Source organism: Rhinoderma darwinii, chromosome 1 (genome assembly GCF_050947455.1).
Source record: "Rhinoderma darwinii isolate aRhiDar2 chromosome 1, aRhiDar2.hap1, whole genome shotgun sequence".
In the NCBI taxonomy this organism is placed as follows: Eukaryota; Metazoa; Chordata; class Amphibia; order Anura; family Rhinodermatidae; genus Rhinoderma; species Rhinoderma darwinii.
In genome coordinates, this window is record NC_134687.1 from 288,472,347 (window position 1) to 288,497,415 (window position 25,069).

The 25,069-nt window shown below is 40.8% G+C and overlaps 1 protein-coding gene across 1 annotated transcript in view; it reads left to right on the forward strand.

Moving 5' to 3' along the window:
• INSR (insulin receptor) overlaps positions 1-25,069 on the forward strand; it is a 136,641-nt gene that overhangs the window by 64,503 nt on the left and 47,069 nt on the right. The window contains exons 3-9 of the mRNA XM_075825294.1: positions 3,585-3,906; positions 5,409-5,557; positions 7,532-7,676; positions 9,969-10,183; positions 16,244-16,370; positions 19,056-19,309; positions 19,421-19,588. Of these exons, the coding sequence (XP_075681409.1) occupies positions 3,585-3,906; positions 5,409-5,557; positions 7,532-7,676; positions 9,969-10,183; positions 16,244-16,370; positions 19,056-19,309; positions 19,421-19,588 (1,380 nt within the window). The remainder of the gene's footprint in view (positions 1-3,584; positions 3,907-5,408; positions 5,558-7,531; positions 7,677-9,968; positions 10,184-16,243; positions 16,371-19,055; positions 19,310-19,420; positions 19,589-25,069) is intronic.

A 25,069-nucleotide genomic window follows, 5' to 3' on the forward strand; every position in this document is an offset into this window, starting at 1 on the left:
AATAAAAAAAGTTTTTTACCTGCGAATTTCCCTCGTATTGCTGCGGTTTTGGTACGTCTTTTATGCAGCAAAATAGACAATGTGTGCATGTGTCTTTAGACATTTTTGTATAATTCAAATGCATAATTACATTAGCTCGAATGTATGAGATAATTGCTACGTGTAATAGCGTGCAACAATCAAACGATAAATCGTTAGGTTTCCGTCGATCGGCCACATATACCTGAGTGAAAGATTATCGTTCATCGCCGCCACATCCCCTCGTCTAATAAGAAATCTTCCAGTCATTAGCAGATCAGAGATGAGATGTGAGCGAAAGAGCAACGATCACAGTAACGACTGAACAGCGTAAATCCTTAGCAACTTTTGTCACGTGTAATAGACCGTCTCTTGGACGTAAACGACTCCTCACTCCACGCTTGTTCATGAGAGAATATCTGCCTATCTCATAGTCTTCATATCTGTGCCGTAGCTTGCAGAAAAAGGCTCTGAACAGAACTCCCGAGTGACAGTGTGAACATAGCCTAAAGGTCAGTTTGAATTTGTCGCGGAAAATCCGCCGCAAATACAGTAGTAGCAAAGTGGATGAGATAAAACAAATCTCATCCACACGCTGCGTAAATACTGAGCGGAAAAAAGCGCTCAGAAATTGACCTGCGCTGCAAAGTTTTATTCCGCAGCGTGTCAATTGTTTTAGCGTAAACGCTACTTATTTGTTGTGGGTTTTCCCCATTAAATTCAATGGGGAGCTAAAACCCGCAACAAACAGCAGTTGTTGCATTTTTTTTCAGGGGGGTTCGCAACTCAGAATAAAAAGTCTTGTACTTAGCCAGAAGTCTGTGTTCCTCCCTCCAGCGCGACCTCCTGGGATGATGTTTTAGCCCATGTGACTGCTGCAGCCAATCACAGGCTGCAGCGGTCTCCTGGGATGAAACCTCATCCCAGGGGGCCGGCCTGCTAGCAGACATTCAGGGCGAAAAACTGCACCACCGTTTGGTGCGGTTTAATTCCCTGCGGCGCACAGGACTGAAACACGTGCATTTACGCAGTGTATCCATCCCGTGTAAACTCAGCCTAAGGGTATGTTCCTCCACACAGGATACGCTGCAGAGTTTCTGCAACGGTAAATCTGCAGCAGAGTCTCAAAAAAAATGCTGGTAAATGTCGCAAAAATCTGCACCAAATAGTGTGTTTTTCCTGCTCCTATTGCTGTGGAAATGCGGTTTTACCTGCGGATATAGTGTTAGACATTGGTTATAGCAAAGTATATGTGCACCTTCGGATTTCCAGCGGTTCTTACTGCGTAAATGCTGCATAAACGCTGTAAAAAAACACAGCAGAACAAATCTGTTGTGGAATTTTTGCTCCCCATTAAAGTCTATGAGCCAAACACACAGCATAAATTGACTTGCTGCGGAATTGAAAAACGCACTGCAGAACACTTTCCGCGCGACTTTTCTGCGTTTTTCCGCAGCGTGGGCATTCTATATGTCATTCACTTTGCTGCTACTGTAAATGCTGCGGAATTTCCGCACAGAATTCCGTTGTGGAAATTCTGCAGCATTCACGCTACGTGGGGACCTGGGCCTAGGGCTCATGCACACATGCAAGTATCTGTCCGTGCATAGAAGCCGTACAACTTTTGGCCCTGCTGTACAGTTTCCGTTGGGCGCTGTATGTATGGAGATATTCTCTGCTAGAAGCAATGCCGTACATACATGGTAAATGCCACAACTTTTGTTTGTGTCGATTTCATATGGAATCCAACAGAAAAAAAATAGTTTTGAAATCCGAGGCTACTATACTATAGCTGTCCTCTTATGACTCCGCTTAGATCGTGTTTTCCCTATTTCTTAAAATTACATAGGTTATATTTGAAGTTGTGAAATTAAAAATTAAAGACAACAAAGTAACCTCTAGCGTGTATTTACATGAGTCGATTTTTGTAGAATAATTTTTTTTTAGTCATTCGCTATGAGACTATTTTGTTAGCGGAGCCATTAGTTCAGCTGAACTAAGAGCGCGTCCTGTGGACCACCGTAATATCGATCACATCTATGTTAACGAATACACACAGGACCTGCTCTCAGCCAAGCTGTCAGTTGCACTGACTGAATTGGCTCATAATGAACGCTGCAGCTTCTATGCATAGAGGATACATAGAAGCTGTATCCGTAAAAAGAAACAAATTTTTTTTTAATTAAAGTCCATTTAAAGAATGTATTAAAATCACCCAAAACATTGATTTAATAGTAAAAGAATCAAATTAAAAAGCTGGTAAATGAGTACATTTGAGCCTTTTCTAAATTGTAAATCTTTCTAGGTTCATGTATTAGATGACATCAGACAAATGAATGTGGGAGATTTGGAAGCTGCTGGAGCACACTACCGATCTGCCAACATTGTTACTGGCTGTATGGAACATTTTTGCTTTGCTCTGTAGAAATCTAAAAAAAAAAAAAAATTCCCCCCCATAACAAATATTTCACTGTGCGCCACCTTCTTTCTTGCCGCTCGTTCTCATCCATGGTATTGCTATTAACGTACACAAACATTTGTACTGTGTACTTCCCCATTCACTTGTTAGCCACACCTAGCATTGAAAGGGTTATTCGTGTACTGTAGTTCTTTTTTACCCAAGCACATCAAGGGTTTAGTGGGTAGTGGGAAAGCTTCGGAAGAGAAGGGGGTGTTCCGAAAATCGCAGGCTGGGCTGTTTCCAGCTGTCTTGTGATTGGTTAAGTATAAGGGCGGCACTTCGGTAGATGTGGAGTCCTGGAGTGGAGTAAGTGAAGCTGGAGGAGATGAACGTAGTGTTGTGTTCACAGCGACCTTATCTGCTTATGTGTTCATTCGGATGTGCCGTGTCAGCACTACCCTGTGTGTACAGGCTTTTCATTTGTTGTCGATAAACACCTCTGATTTTCTATTTCACCGGGGTCAAATAATAAAGATCTAAGGACGGACTATTTAGTGGTTTATTTTGCAACGATGCAGGTTTTTTTTTTTGCCGTGCGGTTATTACAGGTGAAGCACATTGTTTCAATATGCTCCACCGGTAATAGTCGCACTGCCAAAAACCGCATCGCAATACCATGGTGATTTTTACTGTGCGGTTTTCACCGCAATTAAGAAGCACATGGAAATCACTACAACACTGCAGTATAAACCCATTTAAAACGCCACGTGGGTCTGACATCCATTCATTGAAAAAAAACGCATGCCTTTTGTACTGTGATTTGATGCGTTTCTCAATGTAGTTGCAGTAATAAAAAAAAACACAACCGCATAGAAAAACGCACAAACCAAAGTAAAACTGCATGCAGATTTTCATGTTTTCATAATGCTTATGTATTAGATATAACGAAGTTAGTTTCCTAAAGCATGTAAGGTTTCTCTGCATTAGTCTGGGTTTACATGTTGCGGGCAAAATACGTTTTTTTGCAGCCACCTAGGCAAACTTGCGCCGTTTTCCGTGAAAATGCATTTTGACTGCGACATCTGAACCCAGCCTCTTAGGATGGACATGTAGACAGAAACATTTCTCATGAACTCATTTTGTGTTGGGTTTCTTTGTTTTGTAGTTTGTCCTGCTGCATGTAAGTACCACGGCTGTACATCCGATGAACGATGTTGTCACAGTGAGTGCCTTGGGAGCTGCCAGGAACCGAACGATCCAACGAAGTGTGTGGCATGTCGTCATTTCCTACACGAGGGAAGATGTGTTGAGTCTTGCCCACCGGGCTCATACAGTTTGCTAGGATGGCGTTGCATCAGTTTCAGCGAATGCCAAATTCTTCACAATAAGTGTCAGAATTCTACGGAGAGCTCTTGTCCACGATATGTCATTCACAAGGGTGAGTGCATACCGGAGTGCCCATCTGGATATACCACCAACTCCACCACGTAAGTATCTAATTATCTGCAGGGGTTTTCTGTCTGGAATAACCAGAGGATTGTCCCCTTTCTGCGGTGAAGTGTGTATAAACCACTCCTTACCAAACATGTACACTGTATTATGCTGAGTGTAGGGCCTGATTTATTGTATGAGAAAGGAATAAGCTCTTTGCTGTTCTTTAAATCCCTGTGTCCATCCATGATGTCCTTTGCATATAATTAAAGCGAACCTGTCACCTCTCCTGACATGTCATTTTTTTTTTTTTTTTATTTTTTTTTTAGTAAATAATTGTATTTCCTATGAAATAACAATTCTGGCTTATATTTTCTTAGAACTCTACGTTGTGCCATTCCTCTATTATTCCTCCTGGAGATTTGAATAAATTGATAACTAGGTTTTACTAGTTGGGGAGGCGTGTTCTTACACAGAATGAAAATGTCCAATTAGAGTTGACCGAGTGAGACTATGTAGGGACACACCCCTGGGCTGGAGCTACTCCTAGACATCTTATCACTTACTACAAAAAATTGCTGTCCATAGGAATGCATTAGGCTAGGGCTACATACAGAGTATTTATCTCGCTACAAAATATTGCTGTGATAAATCGCTGTCCATAGGAATACATTGAGTAGCTTGAAAATCTCTTAAAAATTGCTCCTGACAAGAGATTTGCTAGCGACCTTATTTTTTTATTTTTACCGCTACATGCTGGCATATCAGAGCGAGTGAGATGAATACTCTGTGGAGCCCTATGCTAATGCATTTCTATGTACTGCAATTGCCAATTTATTCATACAGTTCTAGGAGGAATAATGTAGAAATGGGTTCTGTGTTTCAGAATTATTTCATTATTTCATGGTGGAAACAAGTATTGTATTTGCTAAAACAAACATGTCAGGAGAGGTGATAGGTCTTCTTTAAAGGGTATCTGTTACCAGACAGACCCTTTAACCCCTTAGCAACATCTGCCATACATGTACGGTGGCTGTATGCTCTGTCAATATGACGCAGGCACATACCCGGCGAGTGCTGACTGTTTTTATACAGCTGACACCCGCTTGCAATAGTCAGGATCATAGAGAATGTTATTTGACCTGCCAAGTGAAAGTCCTAGGATAATAAAAAATCAATATACACAATACCAGAATTGCAGTTACATGATACCACTAAAGATTACAGCTCGCCCCGCGAACAAGAAGCCCTCACACCGCTACATCAACGGAAAAATAAAAAAGTTATGGGTCTCAGAATATCTGCAAGATGAACTAATAAAGGGAAGCTGGTGGTGGCATATGGACGTACCAAACGGTCCCCACTTAGAAGCGTTGGAAGGGGTCCACATGCGGTCATGTTACATAGATTTACGTTTTTGTGTTTCACGATCTAATAAATATGGACGTATTATGTTTTAATTCATATCAGCGACACTTCTACAAGCTTTGTCTTACTACAGGTCAGCTGGGAGACTGGTGTCTGTGTTTAATATATTTCTTTCTTGTTGTTCCCACAGTCTCACTTGTGAACCATGTGAAGGTCCTTGTCCAAAGGTTTGTGTAGTGAAAGAAAAAGAGAAAGTTATCGATTCTGTTACTTCTGCTCAGGATCTGCGAGGATGCACGGTGATCAGTGGGAGTTTGGCCATCAATATCCGTGGAGGCAGTGAGTATGACTAGATTACTAACAGTCTGCCTATAAGGTGAATCCAGCCTTTTGTATATTGCTTACCAATAGTAGGAAAGGAATTAGAATTTGGGTTTTCCCTGACATCCTCAAAGCGGAACATATCGTATGGCATTGCTGCTTAAAGAGACTCTGTCACCACATTATAAGTGCCCTATTTCCTACATAAGGAGATCGGCGCTGTAATGTAGGTGACAGCAGTGCTTTTTATTTAAAAAAACAATCTATTTTCACCACTTTATTAGCGATTTTAGATTTATGCTAATGAGTTGCTTAATGCCCAAGTGGGCGTATTTTTACTGTTGACCAAGTGGGCGTTGTACTGGGTAGTGTATGATGCTGACCAATCAGCATCATGCACTCCTCTCCATTCATTTAGTCAGTGCATAGGGATCCTGCTAGATCCTTATGTGCTGTCTTATACTAACACATTAACAATACTGAAGTGTTTAGACAGTGAATAGACATTCCATGGGATGTCTATTCACAATTTCTGCACTTCGTTACTGTTTATAGGGTAGTTACAGCAGAGGAAGCGTGATCTTGCGAGATTACGCAGTAAATGACAGGTTACAACGAGATCACGCTTCCTCGGCTGTAACTACCATAGAAACAGTAACGAAGTGCAGAGATTGTGAATAGACATCCCGTGGAATGTCTATTCACTGTCTAAACACTTCAGTATTGTAAATGTGTTAGTATAAGAGCACATAAGGATCGAACAGGATCCCTATGCGCTGAGTAAATGAATGGAGAGGAGTGCATGATGCTGATAGGTCAGCGTCATACACTCCTCTGTACAACGCCCACTTGGTCGAAAGTAAAAATACGCCCACTTGGGCATAAGCAACTCATTAGCATAAATCTAAAATCGCTAATAAAGTGGTCAAAATAGATCGGTTTTTTAAAAATAAAAAGCATTACTGTCACCTACATTATAGCGCCGATCTCCTTATGTAGGAGATAGGGCACTTATAATGTGGTGACAGAGCCTCTTTAAGCACAGTGGCAATTGTTTTTCCTTTTTATCATGGTTTATTTGCCACAATTTCAAAGTACTGAAACTTATTTTATCTAATATTTAAAGAAACATGGAACCAAAATGACTCACTTTTATGATAACCTTTCACGAAGATCATGTTCACATTAGCAATAAAAGGCTGTACAATGTTGGTTATATAGGTATATGGTTAGAATACCACAGTCAAAGGGGTTGTTTGGGCATGGGCCGGTTTTTCATACATTACCTATCCACAGGATAGGTCATCAGTGTATAATCGGTGGGGGTCCGACACCCGGACCCTGCACCGATCAGCTGTTTCGGCTGCCTCTGGCACTGGAGGTTTTGCAGTGGTCAGTGCCGGGAGCAGAAGGCTCCGACCACTGTATAGTGGCCGTTCTGCAACACTGCAGCTCTTCCCCTATTTAAGTGAATAGGAGCAGAGCTGCAGTACTGCAGCACGGCCGCTATACAGTGGTCGGAGCCAACTGCTTCCAGCACTGACCACTGCAAAACCTCCAGTGCCAGAGGCAGCCGAAACAGCTGATCGGTGCAGGGTCCGGGTGTCGGACCCCCACGGGCCCCACCAATCATATACAGATGACCTATCCTGTAGAGAGGTCATCAGTATGAAAAACTGCTCCATGCCCAGGCAATCCCTTTAACACTGTGGCTAGGCTGACTGCGTGGATATTCTCATTTCACGAAGGAAAATAATACAAAATAAGATCCCTGGAGACAATATCCATGAGATCAGTGGCACATTGCACTGAAAATGTCAGATTCTGCTGATATTTATCTGGTGTTTATGGAGGGCTTTACTTGTGGCGCAAGCCCGTAGGTTTATAAAATGAAAGGGAATTTACTACTTTTATTGCTTGTAACACTATATAACAAGCCTTATCAATGCCACATGGCTTTACAGAATTACCTGTGTCCCCCCCCCCCCACAGACAATATTGCTGCCGAACTAGAAGCAAATCTTGGTCTCGTTGAAGAGATTACTGGATATCTTAAAGTCAGGCGATCTTATGCTTTAGTATCTCTGTCATTCTTCCGGAAGCTACGTTTAATTCGTGGAGACACGCTCGAAGCAAGGTGAGTGTGTAAAAGAAGACTCAATGGGGAAAATGTTGCATCCGTACACATCCTTTTATTAAGCATATAGACTAGCAGGTTAAAGGGTATATGTCACAAGGCATTTCGTTTTAATGCCAAGTATCCATAATATCATCCTGACCTTGTTGCTGAGGACCAGCGATAGTGCAGACCTGTAAAGGGTTATGTAAACTGACCCTGATGTAGGGCTGGGCAATTAATAATTAAAAAAAAAAAACGAAACCGAGATTCAGCGCAATTAACAGACCTCGTCGTGCGCATTTCATTTTTTACGTTTTTTTTTTCCCCGGTTTAAATGGTATCTGCGCCTTCAAGACTCCGATATGGTTGAATCCAATGGTAGAGCAGGGGGCCATATGGTCCCTGACCTACTATTTACTATGTATCTTCGGACGCGAGGCATTGACGTCGTCATTCCTGTCTATGCCGAGCCACACAGACCGAAGGAGCAGAGGGATCTCCTCCACTAGTTGTTGGAACGGGACTAGGTGAGTATGTATTTTGTTCGGCACTATTGATGCTGTATGGAGGCAGCTATGGGGTCATTATACCGTGTGGGGGCAGCTTTGGGGCATTATACAGCGTGGGGGCTGCTATGGGGCATTCTACTGTGAGGGGGCAGCTTTGGGGGACATTATACTGTGTGGAGGGCAGCTGTGGGGGCAGTTATGGGTGCATTAAACTGTTGTGGTAGCTATGGGGGCATTATTCTGTGGAGGGCAGTTATGGGGGCATTATATTGTGTGGAGCTCTGGTAGTTATGGGGGCATTATACCGTGTGGGGACAGATATGGAGGCATTGTACTGTGTGGGGAGCACTATGGGAGCAATATACCGTGTGGGGGCAGCTATAGAGCATTATACTGTGTGATTATACTGTGTGGGGAGCACTATAGGGGTATTATACTGTGTGGGGGCAGTGTCAGGGAGTATATTATATACAGTAGTATACAGCAGGCTCAGGGGATAAATATTACTTCAATGGCGTAGCATGCAAACAGGGGGCGTGGCCTAAAGAATCGAGGTTACGTGTTCAATTAATCGTGATTTTGATTTAGGTCATAATTGCCCAGCCTTACCCAGATGCCAAGTGCTAGTGGTGATTTCTATTGCCTTATGCCAATTCCACTACACTTTTCCTTGTGCCAAGCAGCATAGACGACATTTCAGTTTAGTTACAAGTTGTAGTGGCACTCTGCATTCCGAATGAGAATTATGCTATTACAACTATCGTGTGTATGTCAGTGATTCTGATTTTCCCTCTTCCTTTTCTCCCGTAAAATGCATGTGATGCTCTTGTGATTCTCTTGTGATGCCCTCTCACATTTTTGTCCTACAATAAAATGTAAATTGAGGGGAAGAATAACACTTTTTTGTTCATTACTGGCAATACATTGTCATTTCTATTGTTTCTGTTGTATCCCTAATGCTGATGTTGCTGTGCCATTTCTTGTCTTCTGTGATTATATTTGGTTTGGATTGTAATTTTTATTTTGCACTACATTGATGTCCTACACTTCTTTTTCATTTGTTAAATATTTCAATAAAAACAATATAAAATACTGCAGGTACACTTCCCATGGAGCAGCCTGTGCCATGGCCTCCAATGTCAATTTCAATGCTGCACTCTGTGTGCAGTCGCTGTAATGTCTTTGTATTGATGCAGGTGATGCCCAAGGAACCCACACTGGAGTAGAGGGTTAGGCCCCATGCACATGACTGTGGTTTTTATCTGCAATTACAGATCAGTAATTGCGGTTAAAATACTGACACATTAATTTCTATCAGCCATGTCCAGGCCTAAGAAATGAGCCGCATAAAATAGGACATATCCTATTTTTCGCATTTATGGACCGTGCTCCTATACTTATTACAGTGAGCACGGTCCGCAAACGTGGATGACACTCCGCGGCCCGTCCGTGCAGTATATACTGACCGTAAATACTGCACGGTCGTGTGAATGGGGCCTCGGAGAGCACTTTATGCCAAGCTTTGCTCCATGGCACAATCTGCCCCCACACAGTCCGCTCCTCCTCCCTAATACATTACTGTGGCTGGGCAGAACATGCAAGTGACTGAACACAAACACAATTGCAGAACAGTTAAAACAACATCACAGTCACAACTGCCAAAAAATAATAATACTTAATAAATCCATATAATGTATATACTCCATATATCTGTTGTGAATGATGTAGAAGGTTTTGTATTACAGGTAGCTCATAAACAATGTTTTGTATTTTTGCTGAATAATTCTATATTTAATTGCAGTGACTACGCCTTCTATGCCTTGGATAATGCAAACCTGCGCCAACTATGGGACTGGCAAAAGCACAATTTAACAATCGTAAAAGGAAGGCTCTTTTTTCATTACAACCCACGGCTCTGCCTGAAAGAAATTCGTGAAATGGTCAGGATAGCAGGAGCAGAAAATCGCCAAGACAAGAATGATGTTGCAACCAAAACTAATGGGGACCAGGCATCTTGTAAGTGTTATTTGTTTGATCAGAAGACAAATTTGATGTGTGTGCAAAAATGCCTTCGTAAGTGGTGATCCTAAAGTTCCGCTTTAAACTGACCCTCCAGGGTTTTTTTTTTTTGGTTTTTTTTTTATTTATACATATATTTATAGATGACCACCCAAAAAAAGTGCAGTAAAAAAGAGGGTTGGTCATTTTTAAGAAATACAATCCTACAGAACGCTGTGTAAAGGGTTTGGTGTAGTTAGCAATCTTAAGCACATACAACGATGAAACAAATCGCAATCCTCTTTTATCATGTCCTTAAAGGGATTGCATGGTTTTTATTTGTTTTTTTATTTATTTAAAGTTATGATTTACAATTTTCTAATATACATCTATTTAAAAGTCTACTCCCAAACCTTTGTTATACCCGTTCAGTGCCCTGTGCTAAAAATAAATAAATTATGTAACCCAAAGATTAGTCCATAGTAATTAATCCCTGGGCTAACCGAATGGACTAAACACGGCACACGGTCAGTAAATACTACACGTACGGGACGCAGAGAGTCCTCAGCGGACAGTCCTTATAGTAATAAGTATAGGAGCATGGTGCAAAAAATAGGACATGCCCTATACAATTCTACTGTGAAGAGACAGGGGTTACTACACTATTAGAAGAAAGGTATTTGAGCAGAATTTGTATTATATATATTAGAAAACTGTATGATTTCCCATTGTATGCATGAAGGAATAAATAAATAAAAAGCGGACAACCTCTACAATGCTCAGTTTCAATACAGTATTGTATTATGCTCTTGTCCACAATTCGCTGCATCTGGGGACTACTTTACAGCCCACATATATAAACTGCTTCTCAACATTCATATGGTATAGTGTAAAATTCTTCAACCTATAAGGCCTTGTTCACACAGAGTTTTTTTGCAGGGGGAAAAATCTGCCTCCAAATTCCTGAAGGAATTTGGAAGCAGATTTTGACCTGCCTGCACTCTCTTTGCTGCGTTTTTTGTGCCGTTTTTTTCGGCCACGGCCGTTGAGCGCCGCGGGCACAAAACTTTGCGAATACCGCTTTCTCTGCCTCCCATTGATGTCAAAGACGGAAATGCCACGAAGAAAGGGCATGACGCTTCTTTTTCCCGCAAACGTTTTTTTTACCACTCACGTAATTATAATCAATGGGAGGCAATTTCGTGCGTTTTTTGGAGCTGTTTCCAAGGTGGTTTCCGTGTCAAAAACAGCGGCAACATACTCTGTGTGAACTAGCCCTAAAACTCCAACTCGCAGCACATCTTACCAGTTACAGCCTTTTTTATTTTAAACAAATCTTTTATTTAGATATATATCTTTTTTTTAAGTAAAATACAAAAAAGTACAGTTAACAACCTCAAATCTCTCACCCACCCCCCTAGGAACAAGTCTAGATAGTGGAGTAGACAGCTGTGGTACATATAATGGTAGTCCATCCAAGGAGACAGTTAGGACCCAGACCTCTGTGGCATCCCGATGTCCCATAGGCACAGAAAGATGAGCATAGAATAACATACTAGGCTTTTTGAGAATAAAATAAGGTGGTTTTTAAATACAACAGGCATGTTGCATCGCACATTTAATACAGACACATACTAAAACACAATGGTAACCCAGGTGTTTAGCCCATTTATTTTGGTTATAAATTCCTGAACAGATGGTGAGGAAGACTGAATAAAGTAGAAGCCAAGATTTTCCTTGCCTGATAGGGCACATGAGAAATATCCAGGGTTACATGGTATTCATCGAAGGGATTTCATAAGAGACCTAATATGCATACCTTCAGGGTGTTTGGTGCAGCATTCTGAATACTTTTTGTTAAAAATCATTTTTACTTATTGAGATACAGCAACTTTGTATCCTGTATACAGAACAGCTGTATCTTGTGCTGAAACCTGCATCTGTCAGGTCAGCTGTACTGACGGGTTCAGTGTCAGCGGGTCCTGCATGTCTCTGACACGCAGGATCAAGCTGTTACTGATCACATCTAAGTTCATAACTTCGATAAGAGGTGGATCCTGCCTGACAGATACAGGTTTCAGCGCTAGATACAGCTGCTTTGTATACCGGATACAAAGCAGCTGTGTCTCAAAAAGTAAAAAGACTTTTTAATAAAAAAGTATTTAGAATGCTGCACCAAACACCATGAAGATATGCATATTAGGTCTCTTAGTATATCCCTTCAATGAAGGCCATGTAACCCTGGATATTTAAAAAAAATAAAATAATCTTTACTTCTTCAGATACAGCTGCTTTGTATTCTGTGTACAAAGGAGCTGTATCTGAAAAAGTAAAGATTATTTATTTTTTAAAGTAAAAAAAAACTATTTCAAAGGTGTACATAGCCTTTAAGATACGGTAGATTAGTACTGGGAAGCCAACAAAAAGGGCATATAAGTTTAAGTACAGTATTCAAGTTCTTGGTAATAGTAACCTGTTATGGCGTACCACACACCTGACCTTCAACCAAAACCCAATGTGTCTCACAGCAGCAGCACAAGACACACACTGACACAACCATGAGCCTGCACCTGGATATGCAAAGACAGCAAGTGGTATGTAAATAGTGGAGCAAAAGAGTTGTCGTATCAAAGAGGGCCAGTATAAATAGAATATAATAGAAAAATCGGTTACAGGGGGGAAAAAATGAAGTATCTGAAGTTTGTCATCTCTGTCAGCTATGTTGAGAGTATTTTCAGACACAATGTAATCTGATGGCAGGTAGCTGCAGAACTTTTCAGCCACAGGAGAAGCTGTTCTAGAAATTGTTCAAAAAGCTACTTTAATGGCAACTGTTTTGTCATGCTGCATTAAAACCACAAGCAAACTTGTGCACACATCCCTGAGAGGTCATCTATTTACAATGTACAAATCTATAACTGGACAGTACAGAGATCTTTCCAATGATGTTTTTACACCTAGGCATTTAACAATGTCAAGCGGGCCTCCTCTACATCTAGAGGAGAAAAAGTTTCACTACCGTCACAGACGGGGATTCTTTACTGTAAGAGCAGTGAGACTATGGAACTCTCTGCCACAGGATGTTGTGGTGGTTGATTCTTTGAAATAGTTCAAGAAGGGCCTTGATTCCTTTCTTGAAACATATATTACAGGTTATGAGTACTAGATTCTGGAGATACTGGGCTGTTGATCCAGGGATTTATTGTGATTGCCATATCTGGAGTCATGGGGGCTTTGCCTTCCTCTAGATTAACACGGTAGGATTATAGGTTGGACTTGATGGACCTGTGTCTTTTTTTAAAGAGGCTCTGTCACCAGATTTTGCAGCCCCTATCTGCTATTGCAGCAGATCGGCGCTGCAATGTAGATAAGAGTAACGTTTTTATTTTAAAAAAACGAGCATTTTTGGCCAAGTTATGACCATTTTTGTATTTATGCAAATGAGGCTTGCAAAAGTACAACTGGGCGTGTTGAAAAGTAAAAGTACAACTGGGCGTGTATTATGTGCGTACATCGGGGCGTGTTTACTACTTTTACTAGCTGGGCTTTCTGACGAGAAGTATCATCCACTTCTCTTCAGAACGCCCAGCTTCTGGCAGTGCAGACACAGCGTGTTCTCGAGAGATCACGCTGTGACGTCACTCACAGGTCCTGCATCGTGTCAGACGAGCGAGGACACATCGGCACCAGAGGCTACAGATGATTCTGCAGCAGCATCGGCGTTTGCAGGTAAATCGATGTAGCTACTTACCTGCAAACGCTGATGCTGCTGCAGAATCAACTGTAGCCTCTGGTGCCGATGTGGCCGACACGATGCAGGACCTGGGGCAGGAAGCGAGTGACGTCACAGCGTGATCTCTCGAGAACACGCTGTGTGTCTGCACTGCCAGAAGCTGGGCGTTATGAAGAGAAGTGGATGATACTTCTCATCAGAACGCTCAGCTAGTAAAAGTAGTAAACACGCCCCGATGTACGCACATAATACACGCCCAGTTGTACTTTTACTTTTCAACACGCCCAGTTGTACTTTTGCAAGCCTCATTTGCATAAATACAAAAATGGGCATAACTTGGCCAAAAATGCTCGTTTTTTAAAAATAAAAACGTTACTGTAATCTACATTGCAGCGCCTATCTGCTGCAATAGCAGATAGGGGTTGCAAAATCTGGTGACAGAGTCTCTTTAACCTTATCAACTATGTAAGGCTGGATTCACACCAGCGTGGCGTTAACTTAACAGCTCCGTGGGGCAGCAGCATATGATGCGCGGCTGCGTGCTTTTCGCGCAGCCGCCATCATTATGACACTCCATTTGGATGTTTGTAAACAGAAAAGCACGTGGTGCTTTTCTGTTTTCATTCATCCTTTTGACAGCTCTTGCGCGAATCATGCTGTTCGCACGGAAGTGCTTCCGTGCAACATGCGTGGTTTTCACGCACCCATTGACTTCAATGGGTGCGTGATTCGCGCAAAATGCCCAAAGAACGGACATGTCGTGACTTTTTTTCAGCGGACTCACGCTGCGTAAAAATCATAGACATGTCTGCACGGCCCCATAGACTAATATAGGTCCGTGCAATGCGCGTGCAAATCACAATCGTTGCACGGACGTAATTCCTGTTCGTCTGAATAAAGCCTAAAAGAAATATCTTCCTTCTAAGTTTTCTTCATGGAGAAAGCGAATTGTAGTCTGTTACATAAGCATCTTCCTTCAATTCATAATCCAAAATCTGTGCTACAATGGTGGCTATTAAGGGTATGTTCACACGGCCTATTTACGGACGTAATTCGGGCGTTTTTGCCCCGAATTACGTCCGAAAATAGCGCCTCAATAGCGCTGACAAACATCTGCCCATTGAAAGCAATGGGCAGACGTTTGTCTGTTCACACGAGGCGTAATTTACGCGCCGCTGTCAAATGACGGCGCGTAAATAGACGCCCGCGTCAAAGAAGTGACCTGTCACTTCTTTGGCCGTATTTGGAGCCGTTATTCATTGACTCCAATGAATAGCAGCGCCAATTACGTCCGTAATTGACGCGGCGTTCAAGCGCCTGCACATGCCGGTACGGCTGAAATTACGGGGATGTTTTCAGGCTTAAACATCTCCGTAATTTCAGACGTTACGGACGCCCTCGTGTGAACATACCCGAACACTGAAATGGATGTAAATTTGCACCGCAGACAAACAACACTTTGCAAAGGAAAAATCTGGTCATGTACCTGAAATTTATCAAAATAGCGCACACAACTTAATCTATTGAGTGCAAATGCTATACGCATTTACTCCACCTCATGTCGCACATGTACACCAGTATACTAGTAAGTCCGTAATGAATCTGGCACTACAATTTGAGTTGTTTCGACCCCTTTCATCCTCCGTTTTCAAATCTGTTGTACATGTTGGAGAACAAGATTAAAAAATGATTTCATAAATAAGCTACATGTCACTTGCACCATTTTTCTAATGCCCTTTTCTGGCACATTTCATTGAATAAATGTGCCTGACAGATTAGTCTGTGCGCTGGATTCCATATGGTGTACGCCCAGGCACCGAATTAGCTCCTAAAGTCGACAGTCATTGGTCTACCTCTGTGTAGCCACAAAGCTCAGACATAAAGGAAAGCCCGCATTATTCATGGCTGCATAATTAAAATCTTGGTGCCACAATAAGTGGTCAGACCAACCTTTTGAAATTCAGGTAAAAATACAGGTAATTTCAATCTATGTACGATTGTATATAGCCAGTACAAAAAAGGCAATTGGGATTTGGTACAGAAGCCTAAGGCTCTGTGCATTTTGAGTAAGTGTGAAGGGGGACGTACAGAAAAGCTAAGCAAAGAGCATCTTTGTAGATCCTCTGTCTTCATCGCTGGTGAGCGGTTCTGCTTGCAGTGTCAACCAATCACAAAAGTGCAGACACCCATGTGTGAGTACTTGGGTGATGACAGAAAACCGACATTTGTCTATTACATGTCATGTGCATAAGACTTGAGTGAGTGTTACGTTGTAATAAAGATAAGTAGACCTTTAGGATGATGGTAGTTTATCATTTCTGATGGGTTTAACAATCCTTTTACAGGTGAGACTGATGTGCTGCGCTTCAACTATATAAAATCAAGCTACGATAAAGTGTTAATTAGATGGGACCCATACTGGCCGCCTGACTACAGAGATTTGTTGGGATTCATGTTTCATTATAAGGAGGCGTAAGTATTAACATGTAGTCCTTAGCCCTCCTGAAGTTGTTGGAGTAGATTGTTATTTTTCTTCAATCTTAAATACATAATTTGCATAACATAACAGGCTGTCTCCAGCACCTCTCTAACATATATATATATCTATATATATATAGATATATATGTGTGTATAGGTAGAGATAAGCAGCACTCTGCGACAGATTCCAACACGGTAATGGGTGCAAGCAGGTAATCCAGATCCATGGATTATAAAACATAAACGAAAGAAATCCCACAGCACTCCGATGGTTCCAAAAAGTATGTGATTTATTCAGTCAACAGCTGCAACGTTTCTGTCCTGCTATAGGACCTTTTTCAAGCTATTCTTGAAAAAGGTCCTATAGCAGGACGGAAACGTTGCAGCTGTTGACTGAATAAATCACATACTTTTTGGAACCATCGGAGTGCTGTGGGATTTCTTTCGTTTTGTATATATGTGTATGTGTGTGTGTGTGTGTGTGTGTGTGTGTGTGTGTATATATATATATATATATATATGTGTGTGTTCTTTTCTTTAATCCTTTTTGTTATGATCAAGATCAATCATATGTGCATGAAAAATATTCTAGTTTAAAAAAAAATTTTTAATATATATATTATTATTATTATTTTTTTTTTAAACTAGAATGTTTTTTCATGCACATATGATTGATCTTGATCATAAAAAAATGGATCAAAGAACAGGAGAAACATAACACTTCTTTACATGTCCTACAAGCAGAAACATGTATCAATCCACATTCCTAAAAACATTTCAGTATACCTAAACAGTGTGTGACTATACATCAGTTTAGATGAGTATCCGGGTAAAAGATAGGCTATTAGATTATTTGAAGTATCATTTCACTGATGGCCATAGAAGTCTACGGAGAGGGGAGGGGAAAGAGGGAGCAGGAGTAGAGTGATACAGAAACAGAGACACAGGCGCTGCAGCAGCTTATAGTAGGTGTTATATCTTACCCCAGCTTTGAATTCTCAGCTACACTGCTCATTACTGCTGTATAATCTCATCCATGCTGCTGCAGCTTTTGAGATATATATATATTTATATATATAAAAGAGAGAAAGAAGAAAAAAAAAAGAGAGAATCCTGCGCTACTTTGTGTGCAGTGTATAGAAGACATGATAGCAGATAGGCTCCCCTCACTATCAAAGAAAACTGAAAATTAGAGAGAGCCTGTAGTAGGGAAAAGTTTCCCATGTACACACACACCTACGGCAACTTATTCTGAAAAATCGCCTGAGGTTATTTGAAGGGAAAAATCAGTTTGTAAACCTCTTTCGGTGGGTGTTGTATGGGTAGAGGGTAATTTATGAAGTACATCTTCAAATAGTTCTCATAGTCACTTCAGGAGTAGCCTGGGGGCTGTAGTGGATTCGGGATATAGATTGGTGTTCCAACCATGTTTTCCATATTTTGTACAGTTTTTGTTTGGGGAGATGCTATCTAGATATATAACATTTTTAATGGGGAGTGTCATGTTCACAGCTATGTATTGACATTATTTTGGGACTAACACATTGTTTTTGCAGTAAGTTTTTATGTACGAAAGAGGGTCTCACTGATCAACTTGCCTATCTAAAATCTTAACCCTTTGAGGACGGAGCTATTTTTTTTTCACTCCCGCCTTCCAAGAGCCATAACTTTTTTATTTTTCAGTTAATGGTGTGATGTGCGGGCTTATATTTTGCAGGAGCAGTTGCAGTTTCTATTAGTATCATTTAAAGTACGATGTAATGAACTGGGAAACTTAAAAAAAATTCTTTGCAGGCTGAAATTGGAAAAAACTGATTTCTCCATTGTTTTTTTGGGTTTAATTTTTACGGCTTTCATCGTGCGGTAAAGACGACAACTTAACTTTAATCTGCAACTCAATACAATTACGGTGATACCGAATTTGTATAGGTTTTTGTTCATATTTTACTACTTTCACAAAGAAAAATCTATTTGTTAAAAAAAAAGGATTTTTTTTTTTGTTTGTTTCACCACATTCTGAGAGCCATACCTTTTTTTATTTCTTCTGCGATTGAGGGGTGTGAGGGCTTATTTTTTGCTCTTCGATCTGTAGTTTTTATTGATACATACAACTTTTGATTACTTTTTATAAAAAAATTTTTAGCACTATGGTGACCAAAAAACAGCGATTTTGGAATTTTTACAATTTTGTTTTTTTTTTACGGCGTTCACCGTGCGAGTTAAATAATGTTATATTGTAATTGTTTCTTACGGACGCAGTGATACCAATTTTGTATTACTGGTATAAACATCAATATTAGTAGAAATCAAACAGGTACTTTACCTATGACCATGAAAAATGTGTCTGCAGTGCAGGACAAATTCTTCACTATCCTAGGTAAAGTAGGGTATTAGTAGGGGTACTTTTCCCTGACATTGCCAAGAGTGATCAAACTGAACAGGAGGTTGTTTGGCAGTTTGATCTCATGTAGTATATCATATGCCACATCCAATATAAAGGATCCTGGAAATAATAATTTGTACCAGAGAGGGGTCTATTTATCTGGGTTATTGATCCAGTCCGTTTTTTGGACTGTGTAGTAGTAGATGGTCCGCACCTGATACTATATGATATTCAGCACAGGCATCTGTTTTTACATCAATATCAATCTGTGTCTTTTATTTCTTTCATGGTCCAGACCCTATCAGAATGTTACAGAGTTTGATGGTCAGGATGCATGCGGTTCCAATAGTTGGACAGTGGTGGATGTGGATCCACCACAACGTACTACAGATGGCAAGACACCTAGCCCTCCAGGGCATCTTTTACGTAATCTGAAGCCTTGGACACAGTATGCCGTATTTGTCAAGACTCTTGTGTCTTCATCAGATGAAAGAGGAAGAACGTATGGAGCAAAGAGTGAGATCATCTATATAAGGACAAATGAAACCAGTAAGTAATTGTTTATGGGACTTATATGCTCTTAATTTGTCTTGGAGGTGTTAAAATATAGCAATGATCTATTTATCTGTAGCTATAATCAAATAATGTGTTTAATTTCAGCACCCTCGGTTCCACTTGACCCATTTTCTATATCCAACGCATCATCTCAGATTATACTAAAATGGAAACCACCATCTGAACCCAATGGGAATGTTACTCATTACTTGGTGTATTGGCAGGAACAACCTGAGGATAGTGAACTGCTTGAACTAGATTACTGTATGAAGGGTGAGTATTGCATAAAATTGTGTATTTTCAGTTATATTTTTGTTTTGTTATTATAGTTATTCTAATCTTCTACTTCACTGGTTCACAAACTTCTTCACGCCAGGGAACCCCGCTGCGGTACCCTCTGGCTCTGTAGTTTGAAATAGCAGCTAGTCTTACCAATCATGATAAAGGAAGACAAACCGTGACTGCAGCCACTCTGAATCATTTCACCATATCTCTATACTCACATATAGTTTTATAGGAGTGACTTAGTAATGACTTAACCCTTTCAAGACCGAGCTCATTTTGACCTTCATGACCAGCCCCATTTTCTCAAATCTGACATGTGTCAATTTATGTGTTAATAACTCTGGAATGCTTTTGCCTATCCAAGCGATTCTGAGATTGTTTTCTTGTGACATATTGTGCTTTATGTTAGTGGAAAAATTTGATCAATAAATTCATTGCTTATTTGTGAAAAACACCAAAATTTAGAGAAAATTTGCAAAAATTATGATTTTTCTCATTTTAAATGTATCTGCTTGTAAAACAGATAGTAATACCACACAAAATAGTTACTATTTTACATATTCCATATGTCTACTTTATATTTGCATTGTATTTTGAACATTATTTTATTTTTCTAGGACGTTACAATGTTTAGTACTTTACCAGCAATTTCCCACATTTTCAAGAAAATTTCAAAAGGCTATTTTTACAGGGGCCAGTTCAGTTCTGAAGTGGCTTTGAGGGCCTTATGTACTAGATAGACCCCATAAATCACCACATATTAAAAACTGCACCCCTCAAAGTATTCAAAACAGCATTCAGAAAGTTTCTTAACCCTTTAGGCGCTTCACAGGAATTAAAGCAAAAGTACAGGTGAAATTTACAAATTTTCTTTTTTTTGCTGAAATTCATTTGTAATACATTTTTTTCTGTAACACAGAAGGTTTTACCCGAGAAATGCAACTCAATATTTATTGCCCAGATTCTGCAGTTTTTAGAAATATCCCACATGTGGCCCTAGTGCGCTAATTTACTGAAACACCGGCCTCAGAAGCAAAGGAGCACCTAGTGGATTTTGGGGCCTCCTTTTTTAGAATGTATTTTAGGCACCATGTCAGGTTTGAAGAGGTCTTGTGGTGCCAAAACAGTGGAAACACCCCAAAAGTGAGACGGTTTTGGAAACTACACACCTCAAGGAATTTATCTAGGGGTGTAGTTAGCATCTTGACCCCACAGGTCTTTTGCTATATTTATTGGAGTAAGTCTGTGAAAGTGAAAATATAATTTTTTCTGAAAAAATATAAAAAAAAATAATATTTGCAAGGAATAAAGATTAAAAAGCACCCTAAAACTTGTAAAGCTACTTCTCCCGATTACGCCGATACCCCATATGTGGTACTAAACTGCTGTTTGGACCCACAGCAGAGCTCAGAAGGGAAGGAGCGCCATTTGGATTTTGAAGTGCAGATTTTGCTGGATTGGTTTTCAGTGCCATGTCGCGTTTGCAACGCCCCGGAGGGGGCAAATCAGTGGAATCCCCCCAAAACTGACCCCATTTTGAAGACTACACCCCTCAAGGAATTTTTCTAGGGGTATAGTTAGCATTTTGACCCCACAGGTTTTTTGCTGAATTTAGTGGAATTAGGCCATGAAAATGAAAATCTACTTTTTTCTGAAAAAACATAGAAATGTTTAATTTTTACAATGAATAAAGTAGAAAAATCACCCCAAAACTTGTAAAACAATTTGTCCTGATTACAGCAATACACCATATGTGGTAATAAACTGCTGTTTGGACACACGGCAGGACTCAGAAGGGAAGGAACAATATTTGGCTTTTGGAGCTCAAATTTAGCTGGAATGGTTTTCGGGTGCCATGTCACATTTGCAAAGCCCCTGAGGTACCAAAACAGTGGAAACCTCCCAAAAGTCCCTTTAGGGGACTGGAACGAGCGATCATTAGGTCGCTGGTACAATACACTGCAGTACTAATGTATTGCAGTATAATGTCATTTTACAGGCTCCTGTAACAGCGCGATCGCTGTTCCTGTCCGTTAGTCCCGGGTGTCAGCTGTAATACACAGCTGACACCTGCAGAATATGGAGCGGGCGCAGCGCGTGAGTCCGCTCCATATATAACCCCTCGCACCACGACATGCTATTAAGTCGTGGTGCGCCAAGGCGTTAATGCGCAGCGGATGGTGCAAACTGGAAATTAAAATTTTCCACTGATATGCCATTTTAATGCACAATACGCTGTGCCCAGTTTGTGCCACTGAAGACAAATACCTCATACAATGTTGAGCGGGTTCTCCCGGATATAAAATATCATATATGTGGACGTAAGCTGGTGTGGGGCTCAGAAGGGAGGGAACGCCATTTGGCTTTTGGAGCGCAGATTTTGCTTGGTAACTGTTCTGTTTTGGGTTTTGCTGGAATTTCAATTATGATGTGGGGGCATATGTAACCTGTGCGGAGAACATCAGGACATAATAAGAGGGTATAATAATGGGGTACATAAATAATAATACGCAGATATGTGGCCGGTGTCGCACTGATAAATGGTCGCCCGATCTCATCTGCTTTTGGAACACTGCAAATTTTGCATCGCCATATTCTGAGAGCCAGAACTTTTTTATTTTTTCTCCAACTGAGCCGTGTGTGGGCTTATTTGTTGCGGGACAATCTGTACTTTTCATTGGTACCATTTTAGGGTACATGTGATTTTTTTTAATCACTTTTTATTACATTTTTTTGGAAGCAAAGTGACAAAGAAACATAAATTCTGACAATGTTTTTTGTATATTTTTTTTACACTTTTCACCGTGCGGTATAAATGACATTTTACTTTATTCTGCGGGTCGGTACGATTACGGCGATACCATATGTATATAGGTTTTTTATGTTTCTTGGCGATTGCGCAATAAAATCACTTTGATAAAATTATTTATTTTTTGTGTCACCATATTATGAGAGTCATAATTTTATATTCTTCCGTCAAAAAAGCGGTGTAAGGGCTTGTTTTTTGCGGGACGGGTTGTAGTTTTTATTGGTACTATTTTGGGGTACATGCGACTTTTTGATCACTTTTTATTCTATATTTTGGGAGGGTTGATGACCAAAAAAAAGTGATACTGACATTGTTTTTTAATTATTTTTTTTGCGGTGTTCACCGTGCGGGAAAAATAATATTATAGTTTTATAGTTTGGGTCGTTACGAACGCGGTGATACCAAATATGTGTACTTTTTTTTACATTTTCATTTTTTCCCTATAATAAAAGACTTATAGGAAAAAAAGCATTATTTTTTTTTGTAACTTTTATAACTTGTTTTTACACTTTTATAAAACTTTTTTATTACTTTATTTTTTACTTTTTACTTGTTTTACTTGAAGCCTGGCAGCACTGATCGCTGCTATAATACATTACACTACCTAGGTAGTGTAACGTATTATAAACTGTCAGTGTGACGCTGAGAGTCACACTGACAGGAAGCATATGAGAACCAGCATCCGGCTGGTTCTCATAGGCTGCTGTGCATGGCAGACCCGGGGGCTGTTACATGGCCCCCGGTTCTGCCTTATAGCCGACTGCAGCACCCGCAATCGGTCCCCGGGAAAGTTTGTTGTAGCAACAAACTTTCCAGTTTGTTATAGCAACAAACTTTCCAGTTCGTTGCTACAACACACTTTCCCTGCGATCACATGACCGGGACCTGAACTAATCAGGTCCCGATCATATCTCCGGGACCAGAGGCAGGTGATAACAGCGCGATCCGGGTGTCAGCGCTACTCTGAGACACCCGGATCGTGCTTTTAACACCCACCGTGAATTCACGTCGGCACTGCACAGAGCCCAGCAAGTGCCGACGTGAATATACAGTGGGCGGTCGGGAAGCGGTTAATAAACCAGTGCAGCCCAAACGGATAGGGCAGATAAATATCAAGATTTAAAGTGGAGATTTAATCATCATTTTGAATTAAAATAAGTGATTTAAATACATTTATTAAAGGTTTTGTTTATAATAAGGCAGCGTAATTAGCATATTAGTTAACACTGGCATATTGTTTATGCACAAAAGGAATTCAGACAGCAGACCCTAAATATGAATACCTTGTGTGCCATCAAATGGTGTCGATACATGCACAATGCATTCAGGCCACAAAATCAGTCATTGTAATCACAGAGATCCCATCACAGACACTTGGGGTTCTACGGAACCCAGATTGAGAAATGCTGCTCTATCTATAAAGGGCCTAAATACACTGATCAACGAAGTGAATATCATTGATTATCTGGTTACAATGGTGCCTGTCAGGGGGTAGGATATATTAGCCAGCAAGTGAACAGTCAGTTCTTGAAGTTGATGTGTTGGAAGCAGAAACAATGAGCAAGTGTAAGGATCTGAGCAACTTTGACAATTGTAATGGCTAGATAACTGGGTCAGAGCATCTCCAAACGGCAGATCTTATGGGTTGTTCCCGGTATGCAGGGGTTAGTACCTACCAAAGTGGTACAGTGAAGGAGAACCGTTGAACTGGCAAAAGGGTGATCGGCACCCAAGGCTCATTGATGCATGTAGGGAGTGAGGGCTAGCCCATCCGCTACTGTAGCACAAATTGCTGACACATAATGCATCACAGCTTGATGCGCTTGGGGCTTCGAAGCCGCAGACCGGTCAGTGTTCCCTTGCTGACCCTTGTCCACCCCCAAAAGCGCCTACAATAGGCAGATGAGCATCAAAATTGGACCACGGAGCAAAGGAAGAAGGGGCCTTAGTCTGAAGAATCAGGTTTTATTTTACCTCACGTGGATGGTCAGAGATGGCACTAGGATGGCCCTATGAGAAGAAGGTGGATGCAGTGTGATGGTACGGGCACTGTTCTGCTGGCAAACCTTGGGTTCACTATGTGGATGTTACTTTGGCACATATCACCTACCTAAACATTGTTGCAGACCAAGTACACCCCTTCATGGCAACGGTATTTCCTAATCGCAGGATAATGTGCCCTGCCGCACTGCAAAAAAATTTCTGGAATGGTTTGAGGAACATGACAAAGAGTTCAAGGTGTTGACTTGGCCTTCAAGACACAGCGTCATGCTCAGGGTCTTTGTCACTACTTTATGCTGCCCTCAGATAGGGCAGCAAAAATCTGGTTCGGCACAAAGGGGACCAACACAATATTTGGAAGGTGGTTTTAATGTTATAACTGATCAGTGAATTATGCTTAGATATACATTATATAGTAGAGGGATGCCTGCTTAAAGCACGAAAAGTAAGGAGAAATAGTCTAAAATGTTTTCCATTAAATTCATTGCTTCACCCCTTTCCGAAATTTGATGTACTTGTACGTTAGTCAGGAGGGGGGAGTATGTAGCAGGCCCACATGCTTAGCCCACTCTAGGTGCCGCTGTCAGCTGTATATTAAAGCCGACACCTCACTCTAACGTCCGGGAAAGAAGTTAACTCTCATCCCAGACTTTAAACCT